Consider the following 26111-nt stretch of genomic DNA (forward strand, 5'->3'; position numbering starts at 1 on the left):
ACAGTTCTGTCTTGCTCCCCCACCTCATTCACTGCAGCGGCTATTCCTGACTAAAGACTAATTTGTGCTAGCATTCTATAAGGGGAAATCGCTGATTGTAAGGCACGTTCAGGTGCCATCAATTCTAAGTCAATTTGAGATGTATAGATCACAGGTGCGTAAATGATAAATGGCTTCTTAGAACCTGCGTAAGCAAGGTAGTTTATGCATCGAATGTAAGCACACCGTCAAATCTTACGACAAAGTTCAAGTAGAAATCTAATACTTTTTTAAATGAATGAGACCACAGAAGACTTAAAGTAAACAAAGTGTCTCGCTTGATCAGGTTTGGTTATGAAAGACGTCAACTTGCAGGGTGTGGGCTGTATTACTGATATACATGACACAATGCAGCATTGATTTCACAACTCTGAATTGTTCTAAGTTCCTCAAGTTGTGATCTTGAAGTAGTAGGCTAGACGTAAGTTTGAAGTCTGGCAAAAAGCCTGTTGTCGGGAACTTTGAATGTAGTTGTGAAATATATTTTTTTGACAAAGCATCCCACCCTATACCCCACAATTACTACCCCTCTCATGGTCTTCAACTACAACAACGAAATACCTCATTCAATATCTCCTCCACCAGCTTGCTATTAGTGAAGCTCAACTTGTACCTTTAAACATTTAATTAGTTTCAACAAAATGGGAAGCAAAGAACAGCAGACATGAAACCCCATAGTCTCACTCAGGCGGAGGCCCCCAAGTCCCCATGAGTTTCAAAGTCGGGCGTTCTCAGCTTAATTGTGCCCCACTTATTTTTAATTAAAGTTCCCTTTGTGTGGTTTAAATGGTGGCTAGGGAGATGACATTAAGTAAAGGGGATTCGTCCTTGTTCTGTCAGTGGTTTAATGAAGACAGACTGTTTTTTTCCATGTACTGACGTCACAAACTCGTTGTGTGGAGTCCAGGATTTTTTTATTCATTCATTATTTGACCAGGTATGCTGACTGAGAACACGTTCTCATTTGCAGCAACGACCTGGGGAATAGTTACAGGGGAGAGGGGGGATGAATGAGACAATTGTAAACTGGGGATTATTAGGTGACCGTGATGGTCAGATTGGGAATTTAGCCGGGACACCGGGGTTAACACCCTTACTCTTACAATAAGTGCCATGGGATCTTTAATGACCTCAGAAAGTCAGGACACCCGTTTAACGTCCCATCCGAAAGATGGCACCCTACACAGAGCAGTGTCCCTAATCACTGCCCTGGGGCTTTTTTTACAACTTTTTTTTAGACCAGAGGAAAGAGTGCCCCCTACTGGCCCTCCAATACCACTTCCAGCAGCATCTAGTCTCCCATCCAGGGTCTGACCAGGACCAACCTTGCTTAGCTTCAGAAGCAAGCCAGCAGTGGTATGCAGGGTGGTATGCTGCTGGTGATGAGCTTCTGCATGATCTCCTAGCAGTAACACTGGGGTGACATATATACCAAATAAACCAGACAGACCAACACTTCAGTATTCTGTCCCTCTGGTCATTCTGTTATTTCAAGCTACACTGAGCATCGTGTTGGCACAGGAGGCTAGACTTACTGCTGAACTTAATTGAAGTTTTGGGTGACATACACGCATCAATTGGCGCTACCGACACATCCCCCTCCTGGAATCAGAATCTGTCTTGCTGAGTTCTAAAGCATCCTCAGTGTTAGTCCTAGCAGAACTCTGGCGCCCCCTGTCGACCAAACACGGAACAAAGGCTTGGCTCTACCTATCAACTCTCAACCTCTAACAGTGAGAGCTGTTTATTCCGCTAAAACACATTTTTAAATGCCAAATGAAGGACTCGGCTCTCAAACTCGTGCACAGTTTAAGTACATATTTTATTAATACTGGAATCATCACAGTGCGTTTTGTTACATTAGCAGTGACTAAACCAAATTGAAAGGATTCATAATACAAAAAGAAAAACTTATCAGCGAAAGAGGCAAAACAGCCTTGGAGAAAAGGGCACAATAAATTAGAGAAGAGGAGAGAAATTAGAAGACAGAAAACAGCACCTGTAGCGTTACGTGACTCCATTGGAGGGGGTTTTGTACAAAAAAAAACATATGCGCACATCTCTCTTCACAATACCGTAATGAAAATAATGACTTCATAAAAACTGTGGCAAGGGTCATGTTCATAGATGCATTGGTTTAGCTTTAATATTGGATTGGGCTTTGGGAAGAGGAAGAGAGAAGAAACCACAGAGAATCCACAAGTGATAAGACATTCAGTTCTGTTACCATGGCACCTGGAAACGCGAGTCGTCACCTCCCTGCCTGACTACATCTCAGGAGCTGACAGCGTTGAGTTAACGGATGGTGACATCGTTGTGGGGTGACTTTGTTGGTCTTTTTAAATAGACGGGGACAGGCTGTGTGTGGGTGGGAGAGTGGGCGTGTAGCCACCTTGTGTCGAGGCAGTCTGTTTCTCCATCAGTGTCAGAGATCCTCAACATACGTCGGGGCAGACTTCACGAGCACGAAGACACACCAACGCAACACCTGTAGACAATGTAAACACACTACTCCTAGACCACGTACAGTATAACCTCCATACATGACCTACACCCCACAGCTACCCAGCTTGATTCAATCTTTGCCCTGACATATGCTCGAACATATGAATTATAAGCTAGTTAAAGGAAGAGGGGCTTGGGCTGTTTGGCTACTTTACAACGGCATAAAGTGATTTGCAAGGTCACAGTACGGCTGTGCGCACTGGTCGGACACTGACACCAGCCTTGACTATAAAGGCATACAGTCATCCACTTTCTAATGTTATTAGAGTAATAAGGCTGATTAACCAAGCTCTTATCCAGGATTAAGAGGGGAGGACAGGTTGACCTGTGTTAGGCAAAGCATCATGGAGACCCAATGAGATCCTGTTACATACCCAGTATCCTACATTATGAATGAGTTCCATTGTTATTTCTATATAGCTTAGCAGGGGGAGTATTAAATCACACACAGTGAAACTCACAAGGCAATGAAAGCACATTTTCTCTATTATTGAAATTGTGAAAGTGATCTGCATAAGTATGCAAAAAGCTATTTAAATATGTGTAATTTGCGACCGAGGCTGTATTGCAGAGACACGGAAGTGAAAAATACATCTCTACACAGCACTGTGCAAACCTCACTCGACATGAAGAGAAAAGTGTATTATGCTAAAACACTCCCATCAACCCATTTGCTCCATTCCCCTCACGACCGCGCTAACACTATGGACACACCACCCGTGGTAAGCGCAGCAAGATACACAGACAAACAACTCACCCGATTTGAGAGAGAGAAGTCACATGGGCACTTATCGCAAATTAACACTCACTTAGAGTGAAGCTAAGGTTTAATTTAAATGATTTCATTAGCTATAATCCAGCCAGCATGAGACATCATATCATGTTCTCATGGAAGTGTTGTTCTTCTAATGTGAAACTAGCATTTTATTGTGACGACACAGTTATTCCCTGTCCTTGCATTAGCACCCAGCGGGAAAGTGTTTCAGTCAAAGTCCTGTTGGGAGTTTGGGCTTGGCTCTGGCTTAAGAGCTGATGCTGAGGAAAGCTATGGAGTGAGCTGCTAGTAGGAGTTGGGGTTGTGGTGGATAAGAGGTTAAAAAGAAACACGTTCATTTATTGAGAGTATAAGTGGGGGTAGCCCACTGGGCAAAATCTGGTTAAATCAACGTTGTTTCCACGTCATTCCAACCCCCAAAAAACTGCGTTGACGTTGAATCAACTTGGAAAACTAATTGGATGTTTAAAAAGTCATCAACGCCAGGGCATCCGTCTTTTTCGCACCCAACTTTTAACATTATTTTTTTTATTGATTTAATGTTGAATTATTGTTAGATGACAACTCAACCAAATGTAAATCGAAACTAGACGTTAAACTGACATCTCTGCCCAGTGGGAGGATGGCGAGAAGCAAGTGATAGTGAGGAAAGAGGGAGAGGCCTTCACATATCCAGAGACAGCCCAGCTGTGGGGGTGTGAGGGAGTGAGGTGACTGCTAGTCATCCACCATGGGGTCTTGGAGAGTGTCACCTCATCCCAGGCAGAGAGACAACCAAGACTGACATCCCTGTAGTTCCCCTGTAGGGGTCCTCTCAGTCTAACACACACTAGCAAATGGCCCAGTCTCACTCGGTCTGTCTGTCTGTCTCTGTGCCACATCCTGTCTTTCTCTCGCTCTAATGCTGATAGAAGTGATGGTTACATAGTTGGGGTCTCGGGAACGGTAAGGAGCATCACACACAATCAGAATGAAGCAGAGTAATTCAAGCATGACAAGAAATTGGAACAGAATAATTGCCAGAGTTAAGTCTACACAGTTAAAAAGACAAACATTTCTTCAGTAATGTAAAGTGAGTTAAACTTTTTTTTTTTTTATTCTAGCAATTTGACCTGTACAATTAGTGTCCAACTTCTTAAACAGTATATGTATGTATATATGTATATATAAATATACATCGTTCTGACCTGTGCTTTGCAGACATTCTCTGGATGAGCATCCTCTGGTCGAGAATGCACTGTGCCACGGGAGGTCACATCCACCCTGGGTCACGCCCACCAGACTGCTGGTCTCTCCCCTTCCTCCGCCACCCCGCGTCACACCCACCCTCTTACAGAGCCCCTTGCGGAAGTACCATTTCAGCACTCCAGCAGATGAGCGATATTCTACAATACCAGGTGTTTCTCTCATCTTCTCAAAGCAGATCCTCGCTTTAAAACAGCCACAGGCATTTCTAAAACAGTGCTCTATTTAAGCAAAATAAATAAACCATTTTTTTTTTAACAAAATAAGCATTGAGATACATCTTGTAATGGTCATTGTCGTCAAGGTGAGGACATCAACATTCACTGCTAGGGAGCATTGGGCATCCATGAAGCATCCATGAAGTTCATCACTACCCTACAGTACAACGGTCAGAATAATGCTCTCTCTGCCTGCTCAGATCCCATATCACTGTGATTCATTGTTCTCTGGAATTATTATTTTTTCATTGACAAAAGTAAGACTACAGCATAACATTATTGCAAAAATATGGCAACATAATTTTATGAAAGGTTACTATATATTCATACAGTTTCTAGTCTTGACTTCCACCTGTGCGTCTGACTCTCGACTCGGGCTTACAGTATGAACAGGCAGTGAAATGCTCATTCCATCTCTCTCCGCTGCAGCAACTATCTTCCAGCTAACTCTGTAAACATAAATATCCGCCTTCTTCTGGCAACCCCTTACATTATCCACACTGTTTCTCCCTGGCTATAGTCACTTTCATTCTAATGTCTTTAGCAAAGCCAGCTCCCGAGTAAGGCTGCACATGGTTCACATGAGCTATGGATCTCATGTTTGAGACTCACAACAGGTGATGACTAGTACAGCAGCTTACCATCCCCCCTCTTTACATAAATGTTATGATCTACATTATAAATCCGTTTTTTTTGGAATTCAACCTTTTCAGCATGGACCCATTGTACATAACCATGCCTCCAATGGCGTATCCTTCCGTTCCCATTTCCCACCTTTCTTCATCACTTCCTTTTTCGATCTTCCTATTCTCTCACCAATTGAACTGCTTCACTCACTGGTCTGTGGCACGCACTCAGCACACCGCATGACAACCAACTGTCTCAGTCCCCCAGCACCCTTGTCTCATCACATAGCGTGACCACACTGACTCCTAGTGGTCACACTAGAAACTAACCTTCAAAGTGCTTCAGTTTTCTAGGATTTTTCTGTTTTTTTGTAACACATCAGGCCAGGACTTGAGAAAAGCCAATGGCCAAAGTTAGACAGCCACTGTCATGTGTACTTGAGCATGCCTGATGATTGCCTGCAAGTTAAAAAAAGAGAACCTAAACCTAAGATAACAGCTTCTGTTTCTCCTCCACTCCGCAAGCAGAAAATAAAACACATTTATTGCTCCATTTCTTATTAACATGTTCTCTCTGGAATTAGAAAATATATATGCCTGGCTTCATTTTGTAGCTTCTCATACAGTGGTAACAGGAAATCAAATGTCACAATAAAAACAGTCCACTGGGCACAGACGTCAATTCAACATCTATTCCACGTCGGTCCAACATTATTTCATTCAAATGATGTGGAAACGACATTGATTTAGCCAGTGTGTGCCCCGTGTGAGGGCAACAACAAACGACACAGAGGAGAGAAGCCCCACCCTCAAATACAACCGGCTGACCTGCAGCAGAACTCTGCCCACCTCTTACACACACACACACACACACACACACACACAGTTAGCCATGGTTTAAAGCTAACAGTGCATTGTCAGAGCCTTGTGGCCCGAGCTAAAGGGAGAGATGGGACCCCCTATTGACCCCACTTTTCATCTGTCTCTCCGCCACCTGCTTCCCTCTGTTTTACTCTAGAATGGGGGGGGGTGTAAGAGGTTGGGTGAGGAGTTGGGTGGTTGTGGGAGGAGGTGGAGAGGGTGGCTGGAAGTCCAGGTCCCTATAAACAGTCTCTCTCTCGGCAGTCAGTCCAGACAGTCTCTCTATATACAGTCTGAGGATCCCATGGTGATGGTGGTGCTAATTAAACAAACATGCGCCCAGACACGACAGAGTTATAGTGGCCAGAGCCTGTCATTATTATTCATCGTTTACTTTTTCATTATCAGCATTATTATTGTTATTTATCATTTACGTCTAATTAAAACTAGTTTTTTTGTAATCTTCTGTTGTCATATTCACTTCTTTACTACAGAGTCAGTACTGTATGTAGTGGTTGGGGCACCACGGTGGGTGCAGGCTGCGCTACCTCCGCTCCGGACCATCACAAAATCCTGGGCGCTGACCTGTCGTTGGAGACGGTCTTGCGGAGCCGCACACCCCTGCGGATGGACACCAGCACGTCGGTGCCTGACCCGGTGGCTTGGGGGTCGTGCTGGGGGGCCGGGCCAGGTGGGGGGTCATCAGGAAGGTTGGGGAAGGGGAACTGTCCCTCCCCAAGGGCATGGGCACTGGCCACCAGCTCTCCTATCTTCTCCACCAGGCTGTGGCGGTTAGCGGCTATCATCTGGTCCTCCTCAGAGCCGTGCTGGACATACACACTCATCTCCATCGCTCCCCCAGACCCCCACGCTGTGTTGGGCAGGCTCAGACGCTTGGGAGAGGCCTTCACATACTCCAACGTGTTGGGGGAGGAGTCATCCGCCACGTAGAACACGCACTCCTCACTGCCTACACGTACCGGAGGCCCGGGGTACCCCCCAGGAGCATCAGGCACCGTGGGTGTCTTCACTGGCACTATGGGGGGGCGGATAGGGATGGGGCCCGCGTTGGACAGGGTGCGCCTCACACCCGGCTTGGTGGATGGGGTTCGGCGGATGGTGGCAGTCCCAGGGGTCCCAATGCCCCCTCCAGGCACTCCGCCCTGGGCCCCACTGGGCAGACCAGCTGTGCTGGCCGGCCTCTTGGTCTGGATCATGCGGCGGTAGTTCTGGCCGATGTTGCTGTGGCGGGGGATGGTGGAGGACTTGTCAAAGTCAGTTGACGCCTCACCTTCGGCATCTCCATTCACAGAGTAGCAGTCATAATCCGACCCTGGGGGAGAGAGAAAGACAGGAGGGATGTGGTGTGCTATTCAGTGTTGCATCTCGGTGGAGAGCTACCAAGTAAAGGGATGTGTGTACTCTTTAAGTTGTGAGTGGGTATAGTACATGTCTGTTACCTTGAGAGAGGACAGTGAGTGCATTCTCTGTTGGTTAATGTAAGTGAGGTTGACTTCTGTATGTATTGGTGTTTACTATACGAGAGAAGGAGTGTACGTGTCAGAGTGGTACCCTGAGAGGGGATAGTGTCCTCGGAGCAGGAGGGCGTGGTGGTCTGGGTGCTGTAGCCACTAGAGTACTGCAGGGAGTCCCTGTTACTCTTCTGCTGCTCCATGCTGAGACCACGGGTCAGGACCATGGCCAGGTCACTGGCTGCTGGAGACACCTCTTCGCCGTGCTGGGAGGAAGCAACAACGCATTGTCATTTAGCAGATGCTCTTATCCAGAGCAACTTACAGAGTGCGTACATCAGAGCACTTTTCTTCGTACAGGTCCCTCATAGGAATTGAACGCACAACCCTTCCTCTGAAAGCTTCATGCTCTATCAACTGAGCTACACGTGGCTAGTGGACTAACACGGGACTAACGCATGATTAGGATGAAAAGTTCAAGGTTTCCAGAATCGTATTGCAATCTAGGATCTAACTGTATCGCAATCAATTGCCTTAGAAAACACATCATACGGTAGGAGCACGGGACCACTACCAAGCACAACGGACAGACTACAACCACCAAAATCCAATTTGGGGTTAAAATACAACAGTTGTGATATAGCTGAATGTGTCTTGTATTCACACCATTGTGAGGTAAATCTCTGTTACCTTGGCAGCGATGGTGGCGGGGGTCATTCGGGGCCTCTGGACATCGTCTGGGTGAGCACCAGCATATCCCTGGGAGCCCGGGGATACCTCGCTCTCCCTCAGCCTATCCAGGGGCTCCTTCCGCCGCTGAAGCGTGGCAGCCAATGGCTGCTCATAAGAACCTGCCTTGGACCAATCCTGAAGAGGTGGGGGTGGTTAATAAGAAGCAGTGAAAAGCAACAGAGTGAACTCTCTAATGAGAGAGACCCGTTCACTATCCAGCAGTCTGACGCCTTTCATCTGGGTACAGTGTGTGGGGGGGGGGGGGGGGGGGGGGGGATTCCTCATTGTGTGCGAGTGAGTGTTTGGTATTGGGCCAAGTTGATGAGTGGGTTTATTGGTTTGAAGCCTTTTGAGTTTCTGAGACTTCGAAAGGTGAAATGGGTTCCACCCATGGCCTGCTCAGTTTAGCAAATCACCACACAGGAGATTTGACACCAGGGGGTGAGACTGTTGGCCAACGACAACACAAAAGGCACACAGGTTAGGGAGCAAAGTAATGAAGTCATGAATGAGTTAAGCAGATGGTGAAATGAAAAGAAAAACTTGGTGAATAAGCGTTAACTCAAGAAGCACAAATTAAAACACAAACCAAAAAAATAAATAACCAAAAATTGCAAAGTAAAGTGTGCAGATGAAAACAAACCTTCCAGCAAGGAACCTTTGATGTGGGAGAGGTAGTGTTGGATCCAGGGGAGCAGTTATAGGGTGGGGACGCAGGAAGTATGACAGAGAGAGGCCTGATGGAGCCAGTGTGAGAGAGAGCAGGACGGAAGGTAGCGAAGGACGAGCCAAACTGCGGAACGGAGAGACAAGATCGTGATCGTCAGAGCGTCCATCAATGCCAAAGGCTTATGGGAGGAGCCTTTGTGATGTGACCTCTGGGTCATACCGTACATACATACATACATACACACACAAACACACGCACACAGGTGCATGCACGCAAGTACGTGTATCTGCAGTCCCAAACACACACAAAGTGTATGAGTAGCAGAAGAGGGCAAAGACAAGAAATCAGCGGTGACAGAGCAGATGACCACAAGTTCCCCTGGGCTGATGAAGTACACACACTTAGGGAGAGAATCCAGCTGGTCAGTTTTACCAGCTTCTCTCATACACCGTATACGGCACAACATTACAGAGCACGGCTATAGTGTATTCACATTCTGATTCAAAGTCAGTTAATCGTGTGACAGACTGAAAGAAACGGGAGATCCACACATTAGGACAGGAGAGCGAGGGAGCTGTTGTACTGACCGTTGTGGGAGAGCTGCACTCACTGACTGACTGGCAGGTCTCGGATGCCTCGGAGGATGCGGAGCTTGATGACTTCTGCAGAAAGGAAGAGAGGTCGAGAAGGAGAATGAATGCAAAACCAAGAGACATCAGGCAGAAGAGTGGAGGAAATAAAACCAAGGAGGGGGCGGAGCTACGTTTCAGCACTGCAGCGACGGCAGTCACACCATACACATCCGTGACGGCAGTCACACCATACACATCCGTGACGGCAGTCACACCATACACATCCGTGACGGCAGTCACACCATACACATCCGTGACGGCAGTCACACCATACACATCCGTGACGGCAGTCACACCATACATATCTGTGATGGCAGTCATACCTGGCTGGTGATGTCAGAGGGCATGGGCGAGGGAGGCTTGGAGTAGACGTTGGCGTCCTGTGATATGAAGCCTGAGTCGTGGGAGGAGACGCTGCTGAGGCGGTGAGCGTTCCCTGGTGGCGGCTGGGCCAGGCTGCGGTAGCGATAGGACGAACTGGGTGAGTGAGTCTGAGAGCCTCCGGAGGAGCGAGAGGCGCTACTGTGGGCGCTGTTGACACTGCTGCAGGGGGGTGGGGCCAGGGTGAGAGGGTGGTGAGGGGGCAGGGAAGAGGGTCAGGCAGGGTGAAGGGAAGTGTTTAAGGTATGGGGATATGATATAAACCACATTTATGAAGAAAGAGGTGGAGAAGGTAGGAAATTGAACGATGGTGTGTAGAGATGGATATGGCGAGAGAGTGATGAAGTGAGACAGAAAGGGGAAAAGAAGGGAGATTGATGGTAGCAAGGTACAGTGATGTATCGGCCAGAGGAGCAGAGCAAGCAGTGGGTAGAGTTCATGAGAGAGACGGGTAGTTTATATGATGGGTAGAGTTCATATGAGAGGGACGGGTAGTTTATATGATGGGTAGAGTTCATATGAGAGGGACGGGTAGTTTATATGATGGGTAGAGTTCGTATGAGAGAGACGGGTAGTTTATATGATGGGTAGTTTATATGATGGGTAGAGTTCGTATGAGAGAGACGGGTAGATTATATGATGGGTAGAGTTCATATGAGAGAGACGGGTAGTTTATATGATGGGTAGAGTTCATATGAGAGAGACGGGAATGTTTATATGATGGGTAGAGTTCGTATGAGAGAGACGGGAATGTTTATATGATGCGTAGAGTTCATATGAGAGAGACGTGCAGTTTATATGACGGGTAGAGTTCATATGAAAGAGACGGTAGTTTATATGAAGGGTAGAGTTCATATGAGAGAGACGGGTAGTTTATATGATGGGTAGAGTTCATATGAGAGAGACGGGTAGTTTATATGAAGGGTAGAGTTCATATGAGAGAGACGGGTAGTTTATATGATGGGTAGAGTTCATATGAGAGAGACGGGTAGTTTATATGATGGGTAGAGATCATATGAGAGAGACGGGTAGTTTATATGATGGGTAGAGATCATATGAGAGAGACGGGTAGTTTATATGATGGGTAGAGTTCATATGAGAGGGACGGGTAGTTTATATGATGGGTAGAGTTCATATGAGAGAGACGGGTAGTTTATATGATGGGTAGTTTATATGACGGGTAGAGTTCATATGAGAGAGACGGGTAGTTTATATGATGGGTAGAGTTCATATGAGAGGGACGGGTAGTTTATATGATGGGTAGAGTTCATATGAGAGAGACGGGTAGTTTATATGATGGGTAGAGTTCATATGAGAGAGACGGGTAGTTTATATGATGGGTAGAGTTCATATGAGAGAGACGGGTAGTTTATATGATGGGTAGAGTTCATATGAGAGAGATGGGTAGTTTATATGATGGGTAGAGGTCATATGAGAGAGACGGGTAGTTTATATGATGGTAGAGTTTATATGAGAGAGACGGGTAGTTTATATGATGGGTAGAGATCATATGAGAGAGACGGGTAGTTTATATGATGGGTAGAGTTCATATGAGAGAGACGTGTAGTTTATATGATGGGTAGAGTTCATATGAGAGAGACGGGTAGTTTATATGATGGGTAGAGTTTGTATGAGAGAGACGTGTAGTTTATATGATGGGTAGAGTTTATATGAGAGAGACGGGTAGTTTATATGATGGGTAGAGTTCGTATGAGAGAGACGGGTAGTTTATATGATGGGTAGAGTTCGTATGAGAGAGACGTGTAATTTATATGATGGGTAGAGTTCATATGAGAGGGACGGGTAGTTTATATGATGGGTAGTTTATATGATGGGTAGAGTTCATATGAGAGGGACGGGTAGTTTATATGGTTGGTAGTTTATATGATGGGTAGAGTTCATATGAGAGGGACGGGTAGTTTATATGGTTGGTAGTTTATATGATGGGTAGAGTTCATATGAGAGGGACGGGTAGTTTATATGGTTGGTAGTTTATATGATGGGTAGAGTTCATATGAGAGGGACGGGTAGTTTATATGGTTGGTAGTTTATATGATGGCCAGAGGTTAAGATGAGGACATTTCCAAGTTGAAGTTGAAAGTAGAAAGCAGCAGCAGTGAAATAGGGGAACCCAACCAGAATAGGGGGGAAGGAAGCACAGAGTGGAGAAGCCAAACACACAGGAAGAGAGAGAGGCCGTGCAAATACAGAGGAATAGGAAGTGATTAAACCACAGGAAATAGTGAAGATGCCAAACACACAGAACACCAAGGGTAAGTGTGAATGCGGAGTGGAGAGATTGGGAGACACACACATGCAGGGATGGGGATAGACATGTTGAGGGTGGAGGGGGGGGGGGGGGGGGGGGGGTTAGAGGTAGAGGGTTGGGAAGGGAGAGGAAGAGGAAACATGGAAAGACAAGTTAAGACCGTGTGAGAATCAAGCATGGGTAGATTAGACACACAGGGTACAGGGCAGGGTTGCTGGCATGCCCGAAGACATGGCCTCCCAGACAGTGACACAAGCGACACAGAGCACTATCGTGACAAGCCTGAGAGATACTTCTTCAGAATAGAAGACACCACTTCAGGCCTAATAAGTGTCCTACTTCATCACACATGGAAACAGGGATTATTTTGAAAAAAAACTCTACATTCTAACATAAATGTTATGTGCTATTCGTTATCATCAAACGTCTGTTTTAAGTTGTAATTTTCACCACTAAGAGAAAAAAAAATACTTTTTTTTAGTGCTCTGAGTGTTGCAAGCCATATGGCACCATCTGTGATTAAACTGTGAGGACAGAGGACACAGTAGGACAACAGACACATGGACCAGCAGACAGACACTCAGTAGACTCTCATACAGACAGACATGTGCAGCCATGCAGGGGCGCCTCTTTTACTAAGACACGACACATATCTGATCCCCACCTCTCACTGACACTTTCGCTGTCACCTTTTATTGTCAGATATACTGCATGATCACACTCACATAGCCTACAACATATCATCCACACACCTTGGATCAAAACAACCCCCCCCCTCCCTTTGTTGATCAAATCAAATTAATCAAGGTCAATACAAATGTCTGTATTTCTAGTCCATGTGTCCTGTCTCCCTCTGGTTCGTACCTGCACATGCTGCTCTTCCTGGAGCCAGAACTGCTGGGGGAGGAGGGAGGGGTCTGGTAGGACCAGCTGTAGTCTGAACCCTTCAGGTCTTTAATCACCTGGGAGAGAGCGAGGACAAACCAGTCAGCACCATATAAGTGTTATACCCCTGAAAGGGGGGAAATATGAGAACGATTCACATGGACACATTAGCATTAGCTTAAGTTGTAATGCATGAGCTGGTAAACTGCATGCTTCCCCTGTAGGAATTCCTAGGCATTACTAATCAAACTCTGTACAAACCGACATCTTTATCACATTAAGATAAATTAATAGCATATTGCTTGCTGGTACACATTATGATGCTATTATTGTTATGGCACATTTCACTCTATCACACAAGCACTCTTCCACCTAGCATTTCATGACCTCTGTCTAGACAGTGGGACTGAGAGATGGTGCATTAGACTAAAATACTAGACTAAAAACAATACAAATATATCTTAGAAGAGAGTGTCGGCACCTGCTCGCTGGCGGGGGGCAGTTTGTGGGGATCAGTGGTGAGCACAGTGAGGTCATCAATAATGGCCTGGAGGTGAGTGATCTCTCCCAGCATGGCAATCTCTCCATTCTGATCAAAACAATGAGACTCATTTCAGTCAGTTAGTGTTATTATTTATGGCAATAGCACTGGCCTTATGTGAATGACTACAACTGTTCAGCTTTGACTCAACACTAGAGGGCAATGTCAGTATATTTTAGCTGGTCGCTTATTGACTTTTCTCCCCCCAAGTTAGGTTTCAGCCCCTGACAAGTCTCCCCTCCTCCCGTTTCATCTTCACTCTGGCTCAATCCCAAATCGTCCCCTAAACACATGATAGGATTTGATTGGTATGAGCAACCTAGTATTAGCTCCACCTCACCCTCTGATAGGCTCGATGGAAGTTTTACCATATTGCTTGCACCAATCAAAACCTCTCAGATCTCCACAAGTGCATAAAGCGTAGGGATGACGGGACGTTTAGGGATTGGTCCTATGTCTCACCCCAGCTCCCTGGTGTTTCCCCTCCCCATACAGCCCCTGCTTCCCCTCCTCCAGTCTTACCACCACAGGCTGCAGGAAGCCGATGAAGGTGCAGAAGCGTCCCCTCTCCTCCACCAGAGCGCGGCGCACCGCCTGCTTCTCTGTCTCCTCCATCAGCAGGTACATGTCATTCACATCATGCATGGCACTATCCAGCTGGGGCTGCAGGTCCCCTCGGCCTGGGAAGCCAGGAGGAAGAGCACAGGGGACAGGGTGACAGGAACAAGGAGCAGGGAAAGGGAAACAGAGGGCAGGGACATAGTATACAGGGAGTGGCGGGGATTGGGAATGGAGAGAGAATGCAGGGAGCGGGATGAGGAAGAGGACAGGGGATGGTAGAAGGACAAAAGCAGGAGAAGAGGGTAACAGAGAGGTCACAAGGAAAAACCAAAGTGTGACACACAAGAGAGAGGAGAAGGAGAGAAAGAAAAGATTAGAAAATGTGTGGTGTGTCTGGGCTTGAAGGGACAAAATGTCGCCCCTCCGCTCCTCCCATCCCTCCCCTCCTCCCATCCCTCCCTTCTCGGTCCCCCAAGCCAATAACAGACACCATGGACACAGGACAGAATGATCTACAAATACTACACTGGTACAGTATCTACATGAGATAAACCAAATAATGAAAAAAAAATGAACAAATTAAAGTGTCTTCAAAATGTCTTGTTATGTTAAGTCATGCAGCAGGGAGTAGTGTCAGAGATGACCATGGTAGAGAAGCAAGGAGGGGGGGTGGGGGGGGAGGGGGGTCTTAGTCAACAGCAACCAGTGCTGTGAGCAGAAAGCAGAAAGAGCTTTAGAACAACAAGTCATGCAGGAGTCACAAATATCACAGGGCAGCTTTCCAGAGGGATCAGAAAGAAGACGTTTAAAAGGTTGCAGCTAGCAGGCCAAACTACCTGAAGATGAGTGTGTCAGGCCAAATGCATTATAGTGATGTAAACCACGTAGCCATTTACTGTCTCCCAATAGTCCTTTTTTTGGTCATGGGAAGCCCCTCTACACAGAATACATGTAAAGAAGAAGCTGTAGCATAGCAGTGTTGTGGGACGAGAACCACATACTTACCCTGGATTTCTACAGAACGGAAAGGAAATCAACCACAGACAGAGAGGGAGAGAGGAGGGGAGAGAAAAAGGAGGAAGGGACAACAAAGATGGATGAGAGGAGGAATTTGGGGGACATATAGAGGGTCAGAGGGGTGACAGGGGTAAAGGAGAGAGAGCAGAGATCATTGAGCTCATCGTTAGGGTTAGTACAAGGAAGCCACCACAGCTCAGTTCACAGCCAAAGTGGGCACGATTAGAGCAAAAACACTGTTGCAGCCAAATCAAAACCAATTCGACCCAAACATCGGTTTTCAGATTAAATACACCTTAGTTCATCATTTTAGATTCTTGCATCTGCCTGGCAACTGTCTAGAAACAGCCTTAAATAGACAACAGTATTTATTGGCTGCTGGATCAGAGTGAACTGTTATATCGCGAATGAGGGAAGGCGTGTCATTATCATCCTGACCACCAGGGGAGAGTGTTGCTCTATAACCTCAGTCTTCACTAACATGGAGTGGAGCTATGTTCTCCCTCCCTCACTGCGGCTTCCCTCATTTCACCCCCTCTCTGTAGTGATTTGAGGCGATGGCCCTTTTAAAAGACCAAACTGTAATCGTCAACAATCTGCAAACACACGTCAGCTATGTCAAATGCTTAAAAAACACAAAAAAAACACTGATATAGTCAGAATGCCTTGGCAAAGGATCTCACCTTGAGAATTTGACCTTGACATTTTCAGCACTACTACTAGTACTACTGTAATGTCATGCTGAAGGGAAGACACAGCTGAGACCGTTACATAACAGAGAATGTCCGGGTTAACCTATAGTTATCGAGCCCAAACAAAATGCACAACCTGCTGTGATAGAGCGCTGGATCGCCGGAGAGGGCAGTTTGGAGTGTTCAGCCATGCTAGCTGTCAGTTGGAGAGAGAGAGAAGAGGAGCAGCCTACCTTTCCGGGCCTTCTTCTGCAGTTTCATGGTGTCTGAGGACTTCTTCTTGATCTCATGACGAGATCTCTTGTACTCTGGAGGAGAGAGAGGGGACAGAATGTCATCCACTTTGGACAGCGGAGACAGAGGTGAATATGATTGGCCAGAGGTACCCTGCCTGTGTCCCACCTCCATCATGATGTTTTCATCATGGCCACCTAGTCATCCCCCCCTCATTCCTACTTGCCATACAACACTCCTCACCTCTCCACCATGCTCGCTGATGTGCAGTGAGCGCTCTGGCACAACAATGGTTACCGTGCATCACCCAGGTTGGGTGCCACATGAGTTTCCCCACTTACTATGTAAAGCGCTTTGAGTAGAAAGGCGCCATATCAATCCAATCCAATAATATTATTATTCACCTTTGGCATGGTCCTTGTCCAGCTGGTTGGCGGTCTTCTTCCAATCCTCAATCCTGTCCTGGAGAGGAGTGATCAAGCTCTCCATCAGAGCACTGGGAGGACAGAGGGAAAGAGGAAGCGCGAGGTACAACGGGTGTGTTAATTAACGGTTATAATAACGATTTACTTGTATTATTTTTTTGGGGGGGGGGGTATCTTTTTTTACCCGCTTTTTCTCCCCAATTTCGTAATATCCAATTTACGATCGTCTCATCGCTGCAGCTCCCTAACGGGCTCGGGATGAGGCGAAGGTCGAGTCACTGCCTTAGACCGCTGCGCCACTCGGGAGGCTATAATGATTTTCTTATCCATTTAAAATGTAACAATGTGGCTTCATCTGGCACACATCACATGGAACACATGGACAAAATGAGTCTTTGCCGTGATGAATTCTAAAAATGATATGTTTTCTTATGAAACCATGGAAAATATACGCTCTAAGGTATGAGATCTTTAGAAAGGGAAAGCGGTTATATAAATTCTCCTTCGTGGCTCGTCCCACTTCACTATTTCTGGTATGTGACACATCTGCACACCCCCATCACTCCAGGATGAGCTGGGAGTCCCATGGTGGAGTGTGGAAACGGCAGCCTCCCAGGTCGACCAATCACAGACTGACAGCACAGTGCTGATGTGGACTTCAGCCCTGTTTATAGTGTGGCGCAAAGTAGACGGGTTAGGAGACCAGTGTTGATGTGCCACCACAGGGGCAGGAAACTTTTGCTCCCAGAAATGCTTTGTTAGGAATGTAAACACCACCCAACAAGACACCACCATCCTCACCATCATCTTCATCACCACAGACACCACCATGGTGGTAATAGCTTCTGATTTGGGACTGCAGACATAATATAATGGATTCCTTTCTTTGAGATGTACTGTGTGGTCTAGAACAGAGCGGGCTGCTTGCTGCTGGTGGTTCCATTCATTTAGTCTACGTGTCCGAGAGAAGAGTCTACAGACGTCCTATAATGAGGTGCTTGGGATTTGGGGAGAGGGGAGGGAGATGGAGGGTTTTTGTCCTCACATTCTGTTTTCTCCTCCCTCCGTCTCCTGTCTGCATCACACATTTTAGGGAGAGAGGGTTCCAGTCTAGATAGTGTGTAGAATAACCAGTCTGAGGTGATCTTGTGTCTAAATCACACACGCACAAGTGTTCTGCACTCCTATTTCCACATTACCACAGACCCAACCCAAACACTGGGATAGACTTACATGGAAAACCCATGACCGGTAGCTCACTCAGTGGAGGATGACACGTGTGAATTCCCTCTCCCACCGTGAAGAGAGTCTGGGCGGCAGGTAACCTAGCGGTCAAGAGTGTTGCGCCAGTCATCAAAAAGGTTGTTGATTCGAATCACAGAGCCGACTAGGTGAAAAATCTGCCGATGTGCCCTTGAGCAAGGCACAACCCTAATTGCTCCTGTAAGTCTCTCTGGATAAGAGTGTCTGCCACATAACATAAATGTACATTTAGACCTGCCACCTATTCGCATTTCCATACGGTTGTAGCTTCTGAACCAAAAACAAGAGTCACAGTTTGTCCAAAGCTTACCACAGACTTTCAGAAGGTCAGCCAAGGAACATGGATGGGATGACAGCTACTACTCATTACTGTTGGCTACCATCGTCAAAGATACATTTTACACAGAGCAGTGACTGACAGTTCACGGGACCAATCCCCACTAACGGAGTGATAGCAGGGACAGAGCTAGGCCTATAGGAGGATGCCTGTGTAAGAGGGTGGGACTTACTTGGTGAAATGGCGCAGTTTGGCCTCAATGCTGCGATGCCGCATGCACATCCTGGTAAGAGCTGATCCAATGTCTCTGGTGGCGCCTGAAAGAGATCACAACACAGAGGAGGTTAGGGAAACACTCTGGAAAACAGTCAGTCAACGTAATGTATACTGCAGACCGGCAAGCCAGACAGACCACCAAACAGACTGCCCACTGAGGTCTGTTTAATATTCACTCCCAACAGACAGCAGCAACCAGGAGGTAATATACACACTCCTGCCCTAGTCCAAATAAAGATATTAAGGACAGAGGCCTACGCAGTGTGTGTGAGTGTAGTGTACAGTATGTGTATAGTGAGCGTGAGACTGTGAGTGAGTAACCTGGAACTCTGATAAACATCAGGCTATTTTTAGCCCAGGAAGAACATTTGGAAAAAGCTGATCCCGGACTCTGAGCGGGCCACTTCACTTGCTTCCAAAGAAGCTGAGCCAAGCAACCACCGGTGTTACTGGCGTCGAAAGAGCCTCAGAGTATACACTCCAGTGGAGAAACAAGCACTCCAATTCAAATCTCATTTTACTGGTCACATGCGTCGTAAACAACAAGGTGTAGACCAACAGTGAAATGCTAACTTACGGGTCTTTTTCCAACAACGCAGAATTAAAAAGACAACACAAATTGAAATAGTGACACGGAGAATAAATAGAAAGTGAATAACGAATAAAAATAACATGGCTATACACAGGGAGTACCCGTACCGAGTCGATGTGCAGAGGTACAAGGTGATTGAGGTAGCTATGTACATACTGTAGGGGTAAAGTGACTAGGCAATATGATAGATAATATGCGAGTAGGAAGAGTCACATCTGGAGTTCTAGTATCTAATACATGCAATCTCTTAGTCTGATAGCCTCTAACATCAGGGTTAGAGAGCTGAACCCAGATTTCACCCAGATTTCTGGACAGCGTACAGACAGGATTTAACCCTCTACTCCCTAATCTTGGTGCTAAGGGGTTATCTGGTCAAACCCCACCCTATCCACACCCCTCTCTCTCCCTATACCCGGGGTTGGCTCTGACTACACCCCTGTCCCTACACGTGCCCCAGTGGGAGGGAGAGGGGTTGCCAAAACTCCGTCTGATTACTCCTGTTGGACAAGCAGACCCTTCAACCTCAGATTAAGTGCAGAGAAGCCAGCTCCTTCACTTAAGTCATATCATCATATTAGTCCTCCCCGTCTTCCAGTCGCTCATTGACACTGTGTGTGTGTGTACACACCATGAGAGTGACCTGGACTGAGAGACAGCAGGATCCTATCTGAGTCAATCCGAGCATCCTGCCCCCTGGTCCACCCCATCCCTATCGGTACAGCCATCACCTCCTGTGACCTTGGCCTCATCTTGGGGAGGTCATACCTATAAGACTGGTGAGAGAGATGGGCTCCTAGTATTCAAATGTATACACATTGAGAGGGACAAATGAGAAGGGGGGTGGGGGGTACTACTTCATTTGTGAAAGTCATTTTTGCCAAATGACATCTAGAGATGAACCAAACTAAGGACTTATTAAGGGAAGGACTTATTATTGACAATGCCGGTAAAGCTATCCGCCTTCTGTACTGCTGGGCCCTCCTTCACTTGGATGCCTAAAGTCAAATCAGTGATTCCTGCAGAGAGACAGAGAGAGACTAAAAGGCCAGTCTCCGTGAACACACACTGTTAAAATACAGAGAATGTCTATTCATAATTATAAACTGGGTGGTTTAAGTCCCGAATTCTGATTGGCTGACAGCTGTTGTATACCACGGGTATGACAAAACAATTATTTTTACTACTCTAATTACGTTGCTAACCAGTTTATAATAGCAATAAGGCACCTTGGGGGTTCGTGGTATATGGTCAATTTACCACACCCCCCCGAGCCGTATTGCTTAATTACCCAGCAACCATGTATTAATCCAGCCCAGGGCAATGCCCCCTAACCCTACACCCTCCTCCCACACACAAACGGAAGGAGTGGGGGCATTTTCTAACATCAATATGAAATAGTGCCTAATGTCATGCCAATAAAGCACCTTGAAATTGAAAGTTAAAGTTGAGAGAGCGCAGGAGAGCGAAACAGAGTGGGAGAGAGAGGTTGATAGCTAGTGACAAAAAGAGAGAGGAGAGAAAGCGAGAGAAAGAGGGGGACAGAAAGCGAGAGAGAGAGAGAGGCAGTGCTGAGAGGGATCTCCTCACACATTCTAAAGAGCTAACTGCTGGGGAGAGACTGTAACAGCCTGTGTGTGTGTGTGTGTGTGTGTGTGTGTGTGTGTGTGTGTGTGTGTTTGTTTTCCCTCCTTTTAATATATTCTCTTCCTGTTTTATATTCTTATGAACTTCCTCTCTCTCGCTCTCATAACAACATCCACAAGAGATCAACAACAAGATGAGGGAGAAAAAAAAAGTCTCACATCTGGGAAACAAATTAGGCCAGCGTGTGTCTAGCTCTGTGTGTAGTTGTGTGTAGCTAGGTGTCTAGCTATGTGTGTGTAGCTAGGTATGTGCAGCTGTGTGTGTGAGATATAGATACACACACACACACACACACACACACACACACACAGTGGGGCAAAAAAGTATTTAGTCACCCACCAATTGTGCAAGTTCTCCCACTTAAAAAGATGAGGCCTGTAATTTTCATTGTAGGTACACTTCAACTATGACAGACCAAATGAGAAAAAAGTCCAGAAAAATCACATTGTAGGATTTTTTATGAATTTATGTGCAAATTATGGTGGAAAATAAGTATTTGGTCACCTACAAACAAGCAAGATTTTTCTGGCTCTCACAGACCTGTAACTTCTTTAAGAGGCTCCTCTGTCCTCCACTCATTACCTGTATTTAATGGCCCCTGTTTGAACTTGTTATCAGTATAAAAGACACCTGTCCACAACCTCAAACAGTCACACTCCAAACTCCACTCCACTATGGCGAAGACCAAAGAGCTGTCAAAGGACACCAGAAACAAAATTGTAGACCTGCACCAGGCTGGGAAGACTGAATCTGCAATAAGTAAGCAGCTTGGTTTGAAGAAATCAACTGTGGGAGCAATTATTAGGAAATGGAAGACATACAAGACCACTGATAATCTCCCTCGATCTGGGGCTCCACGCAAGATCTCACCCCGTGGGGTCAAAATGATCACAAGTACGGTGAGCAAAAATCCCAGAACCACACGGGGGGACCTAGTGAATGACCTGCAGAGAGCTGGGACCAAAGTAACAAAGCCTACCATCAGTAACACACTACGCCACCAGGGACTCAAATCCTGCAGTGCCAGACATGTCCCCCTGCTTAAGCCAGTACATGTCCAGGCCCGTCTGAAGTTTGCTAGAGAGCATTTGGATGATCCAGAAGAAGATTGGGAGAATGGGAGAATGTCATATGGTCAGATGAAACCAAAATATAACTTTTTGGTAGAAACTCAACTCGTCGTGTTTGGAGGACAAAGAATGCTGAGTTGCATCCAAAGAACACCATACCTACTGTGAAGTATGGGGGTGGAAACATAATGCTTTGGGGCTGTTTTTCTCCTAAGGGACAGGACGACTGATCCGTGTAAAGGAAAGAATGAATTGGGCCATGTATCGTGAGATTGAGTGAAAACCTCCTTCCATCAGCAAGGGCATTGAAGATGAAACATGACTGGGTCTTTCAGCATTACAATGATCCCAAACACACCGCCCGGGCAACGAAGGAGTGGCTTCGTAAGAAGCATTTCAAGGTCCTGGAGTGGCCTAGCCAGTCTCCAGATCTCAACCCCATAGAAAATATTTGGAAGGAGTTGAAAGTCCGTGTTGCCCAGCAGCAGCCCCAAAACATCACTGCTCTAGAGGAGATCTGCATGGAGGAATGGGCCAAAATACCAGCAACAGTGTGTGAAAACCTTGTGAAGACTTACAGAAAACGTTTGACCTCTGTCATTGCCAACAAAGGGTATATAACAAAGTATTGAGATAAACTGTTGTTATTGACCAAATACTTATTTTCCACCATAATTTGCAAATAAATGCATTAAAAAACCTACAATGTGATTTTCTGGATTTTTTTCCCTCATTTTGTCTGTCATAGATGAAGTGTACCTATGATGAAAATTACAGGCCTCTCTGATCTTTTAAAGTGGGAGAACTTGCACAATTGGTGGCTGACTAAATACTTTTTTGCCCCACTGTATATATAGAAAGGTGAGGAATGTGAGTAAAATTAAGCATGTTTAATCTGCCACACACACAGTATTTGTACAGTATAGGCAGCCAATAGCTCAGTCACTATACCTTGTTTAGCTATAGGTCAACCCCAAATAGAGACATCTAGTGAACTAATCCTGAAAGGAACTCCTCTCCTCTGTGTAGTCTGCTGTCATCCCCATCTGCTCCTGCCCTAACCCCAGCACAGCCAGCCTGTGTTTACTGTTAGCCTCCCTGCCTGTAACCCTCCTCCCTGCAACACTCCCCTCCCGCAGTGAACCCACAGGGAGCCAGCACATATTGATTTTTCCCATGACATTTAGTCACCAACACCATGGTGAGGGAACAGGCTGATATGACAGAGCGAAAGGTGGAGGGAGAGAAGGAGACAGCAAGGAGTGGGTGCATTGGGTGGATGTGAGAGGGAGTGTGGAGAGAGAGGAAGGCAGAAGGAAAGAGCGATAGAGCAGGGCGACAGAGAATGACAGGCAGGAACAGAGTGATCAGGCATCTTCCGCTGGCATTCGTGTTCCCTCCATCTCTCCCCCCCCCCCCTAACTGATTTCCTCAACCACACATCCTGTCAGGCTACAGACACCTACAGACACCTTTTAGGTTGCTAATACAATTCAGCATGACAGTCTACAGTCGTGGCCCAAAGTTTTGAGAATGACACAAATATACATTTTCACAAAGTCTGCTGCCTCACTTTGTTGATGGCAATTTGCATATACTCCAGAATGTTATGAAGAGTGGTCAGATGCTTCAGGGTGCTCAAGAAAGTCCAGCAAGCGCCAGGACCGTCTCCTAAAGTTGATTCAGCTGTGGGATCGGGGCACCACCAGTACAGAGCTTGCTCAGGAATGACAGCAGGCAGGTGTGAGTGAATCTGCACGCACAGTGAGGCAAAGACTTTTGGAGGATGGCCTGGTGTCAAGAAAGACAGCAAAGAAGCCACTTCTCTCCAGGAAAAACATCAGGGACAGACTGATATTCTGCAAAAGGTACAGGGATTGGACTGCTGAGGACTGGGGTAAAGTCATTTTCTCTGATGAATCCCCTTTCCGATTGTTTGGGGCATCCGGAAAAAAGCTTGTCCGGAGAAGACAACATGAGCGCTACCATCAGTCCTGTGTCATGCAAACAGTAAAGCATCCTGAGACCATTCATGTGTGGGGTTGCTTCTCAGCCAAGGGAGTGGGCTCACTCACAATTTTGCCTAAGAACACAGCCATGAATAAAGAATGAGAGCAACTTCTCCCAACCATCAGTTACATAATTATACTTCAGTATTCCATAGTAACATCTGACAAAAATATCTAAAGACACCGAAGCAGCAAACTTTGTGGAAATTAATATTTGTGTCATTCTCAAAACTTTTGGCCACGACTGTACTACATGTCTTTCTCTCCTCCCCTCCCTCGGTGAGGCTATCGAACGGTAGAAGTAGAGGATGTGAGTTCTTTTCTTCTTTCCTGATTTATCAAAGAGGGAACGTCGGGGTCATGACAGCCTGGAGTATTTCCTTGCAGATGAAAGAGGATAAGCCAAGTCGCCACTGAGAGGGAGTAGAGTGGCCACTGTTCAAACACACACAGTGGTGCTAACAGCTAACATCCACACGCCCCTGCAGACTCTGACCTGTGGAATCAACACTCGGGCCTAGACAAACAGCAAGAGGACTCAACGGAATTCAATACCACACCGAGACATCAGACCTCCAGCCACGTGTTCTCCGTAGCAGTAGGGAAGTGTGTGAACGTGCAATCCCAGTCGCTAATCGTACATCCTGATTCCTGACCCGGTCTTTTCATCTGTTCTGTGGGACAGCTGCTAGGGGTTCCCCAGATCTCCTCAAGTGTATTTCCTGGAGATAAGGACCGCAGAAGCAGAAAACCAACCCAGACACTGTTGCTAGTCTCTGCCCAACCCACTGCCTCAACAAACACAGACAGACACACAGACATACCCCATATTCACAGCTCCCTGTAAAATACTGCAGTATGCAACCACCCTAAACAACATACCACACACCATCTAATATAATACACCACTGCCAGTCCAAAACACTAACACACATATCTCAGGTCTCATTCGCTTAACCTCTTAGAGCTCTAGGGGCGCTATTTCATTTTTGGATAAAAAACGTTCCCGTTTTAAGCGCGATATTTTGTCACGAAAAGATGCTCGACTATGCATATTCTTGACAGTTTTGGAAAGAAAACACTCTGAAGTTTCAGAATCTGCAAAGATTTTGTCTGTAAGTGCCCCAGAACTCATTCTACAGGCGAAACCAAGATGATGCATCACCCAGGAATTAGCAGAATTTCTGAAGCTCTGTTTTCCATTCTCTCCTTATATGGCTGTGATTGCGCAAGGAATGAGCCTACACTTTCTGTCGTTCGCCCAAGGTCTTAGCAGCATTGTGACGTATTTGTAGGCATATCATTGGAAGATTGGCCATAAGAGACTACATTTTCCAGAGGTCCGCCCGGTGTCCTTTGTCTAAATTTGTGCGTAATCTTCAGGTGCGGTCATTTTCTCCTGGGATTCAGGAGAGAAAGCATGTGTCCAAGAACGATGTATCAATGAAGAGATATGTGAAAAACACCTTGAGGATTGATTCTAAACAACGTTTGCCATGTTTTCAGTCGATATTATGGAGTTAATTTGGAAAAAAGTTTTGAGGACTGAATTTATGGATTTTTTTTGGTAGCCAAATGTGATGTATAAAACGGAGCTATTTCTAATACACAAGGAATCTTTTTGGAAAAACTGAGCATCTGCTATCTAACTGAGAGTATCCTCATTGAAAACATCAGAAGTTCTTCAAAGGTAAATGATTTTATTTGAAGGCTTTTATGTTTTTGTTAATGTTGCGTGCTGGATGCTAACGCTAATGCTAACGCTAAATGCTAACGCGAAATGCTAACTCTAGCTAGCTACTTTTACACAAATGATTGTTTTCCTATGGTTGAGAAGCATATTTTGAAAATCTGAGATGACAGTGTTGTTTACAAAAGGCTAAGCTTGAGAGATGGCATATTTATTTCATTTCATTTGCGATTTTCATAAATAGTTAACGTTGTGTTATGCTAATGAGCTTGCTGATAGATTTACACAATCCTGGATACAGGGGTTTTTTCATAGCTAAACGTGACGCAGAAAACGGAGCGATTTGTCCTAAACAAATAATCTTTCAGGAAAAACTGAACATTTGCTATCTGAGAGTCTCCTCATTGAAAACATCTGAAGTTCTTCAAAGGTAAATTATTTTTTTGAATGCTTTTCTGTTTTTTTGTGTAAATGTTGCCAGCTGAATGCTAATGCTAAATGCTACGTTAG

The 26111-nt window shown here is 45.9% G+C and overlaps 1 protein-coding gene and 1 long non-coding RNA gene across 5 annotated transcripts in view; one reads left to right on the top strand and one right to left on the bottom strand.

Annotated features, from left to right (window-relative positions):
- Positions 1–1842: 1842 nt before the first annotated feature.
- The window catches only part of mtss1lb (MTSS I-BAR domain containing 2b), a 72090-nt gene continuing 47821 nt past the window's right edge, over positions 1843–26111 (bottom strand). Inside the window, exons 4-15 of one of the 4 annotated variants that reach the window (XM_021585969.3) lie at positions 18553–18637; positions 16760–16851; positions 16355–16429; positions 14374–14531; positions 13792–13899; positions 13290–13387; positions 10099–10318; positions 9731–9805; positions 9117–9266; positions 8432–8608; positions 7842–8007; positions 1843–7602 (exon numbers count right to left, since the gene is read on the bottom strand). In XM_021585969.3, the coding sequence (XP_021441644.3) occupies positions 6833–7602; positions 7842–8007; positions 8432–8608; positions 9117–9266; positions 9731–9805; positions 10099–10318; positions 13290–13387; positions 13792–13899; positions 14374–14531; positions 16355–16429; positions 16760–16851; positions 18553–18637 (2174 nt within the window). In that variant the 3' untranslated portion in view covers positions 1843–6832. The remainder of the gene's footprint in view (positions 7603–7841; positions 8008–8431; positions 8609–9116; positions 9267–9730; positions 9806–10098; positions 10319–13289; positions 13388–13791; positions 13900–14373; positions 14532–16354; positions 16430–16759; positions 16852–18552; positions 18638–26111) is intronic. The other 3 variants (XM_021585972.3, XM_090222136.1, XM_021585974.3) reach the window with 3 other exon arrangements.
- Positions 25488–26111, top strand: part of LOC149971375 (uncharacterized) — a 318492-nt gene continuing 317868 nt past the window's right edge. The window contains exons 1-2 of the long non-coding RNA XR_016492234.1: positions 25488–25601; positions 25970–26031. This is a non-coding gene — a long non-coding RNA (uncharacterized LOC149971375). The remainder of the gene's footprint in view (positions 25602–25969; positions 26032–26111) is intronic.

Source organism: Oncorhynchus mykiss, chromosome 26 (genome assembly GCF_057628025.1).
Source record: "Oncorhynchus mykiss isolate SJ-2025 chromosome 26, ASM5762802v1, whole genome shotgun sequence".
NCBI classification, from domain to species: domain Eukaryota; kingdom Metazoa; phylum Chordata; class Actinopteri; order Salmoniformes; family Salmonidae; genus Oncorhynchus; species Oncorhynchus mykiss.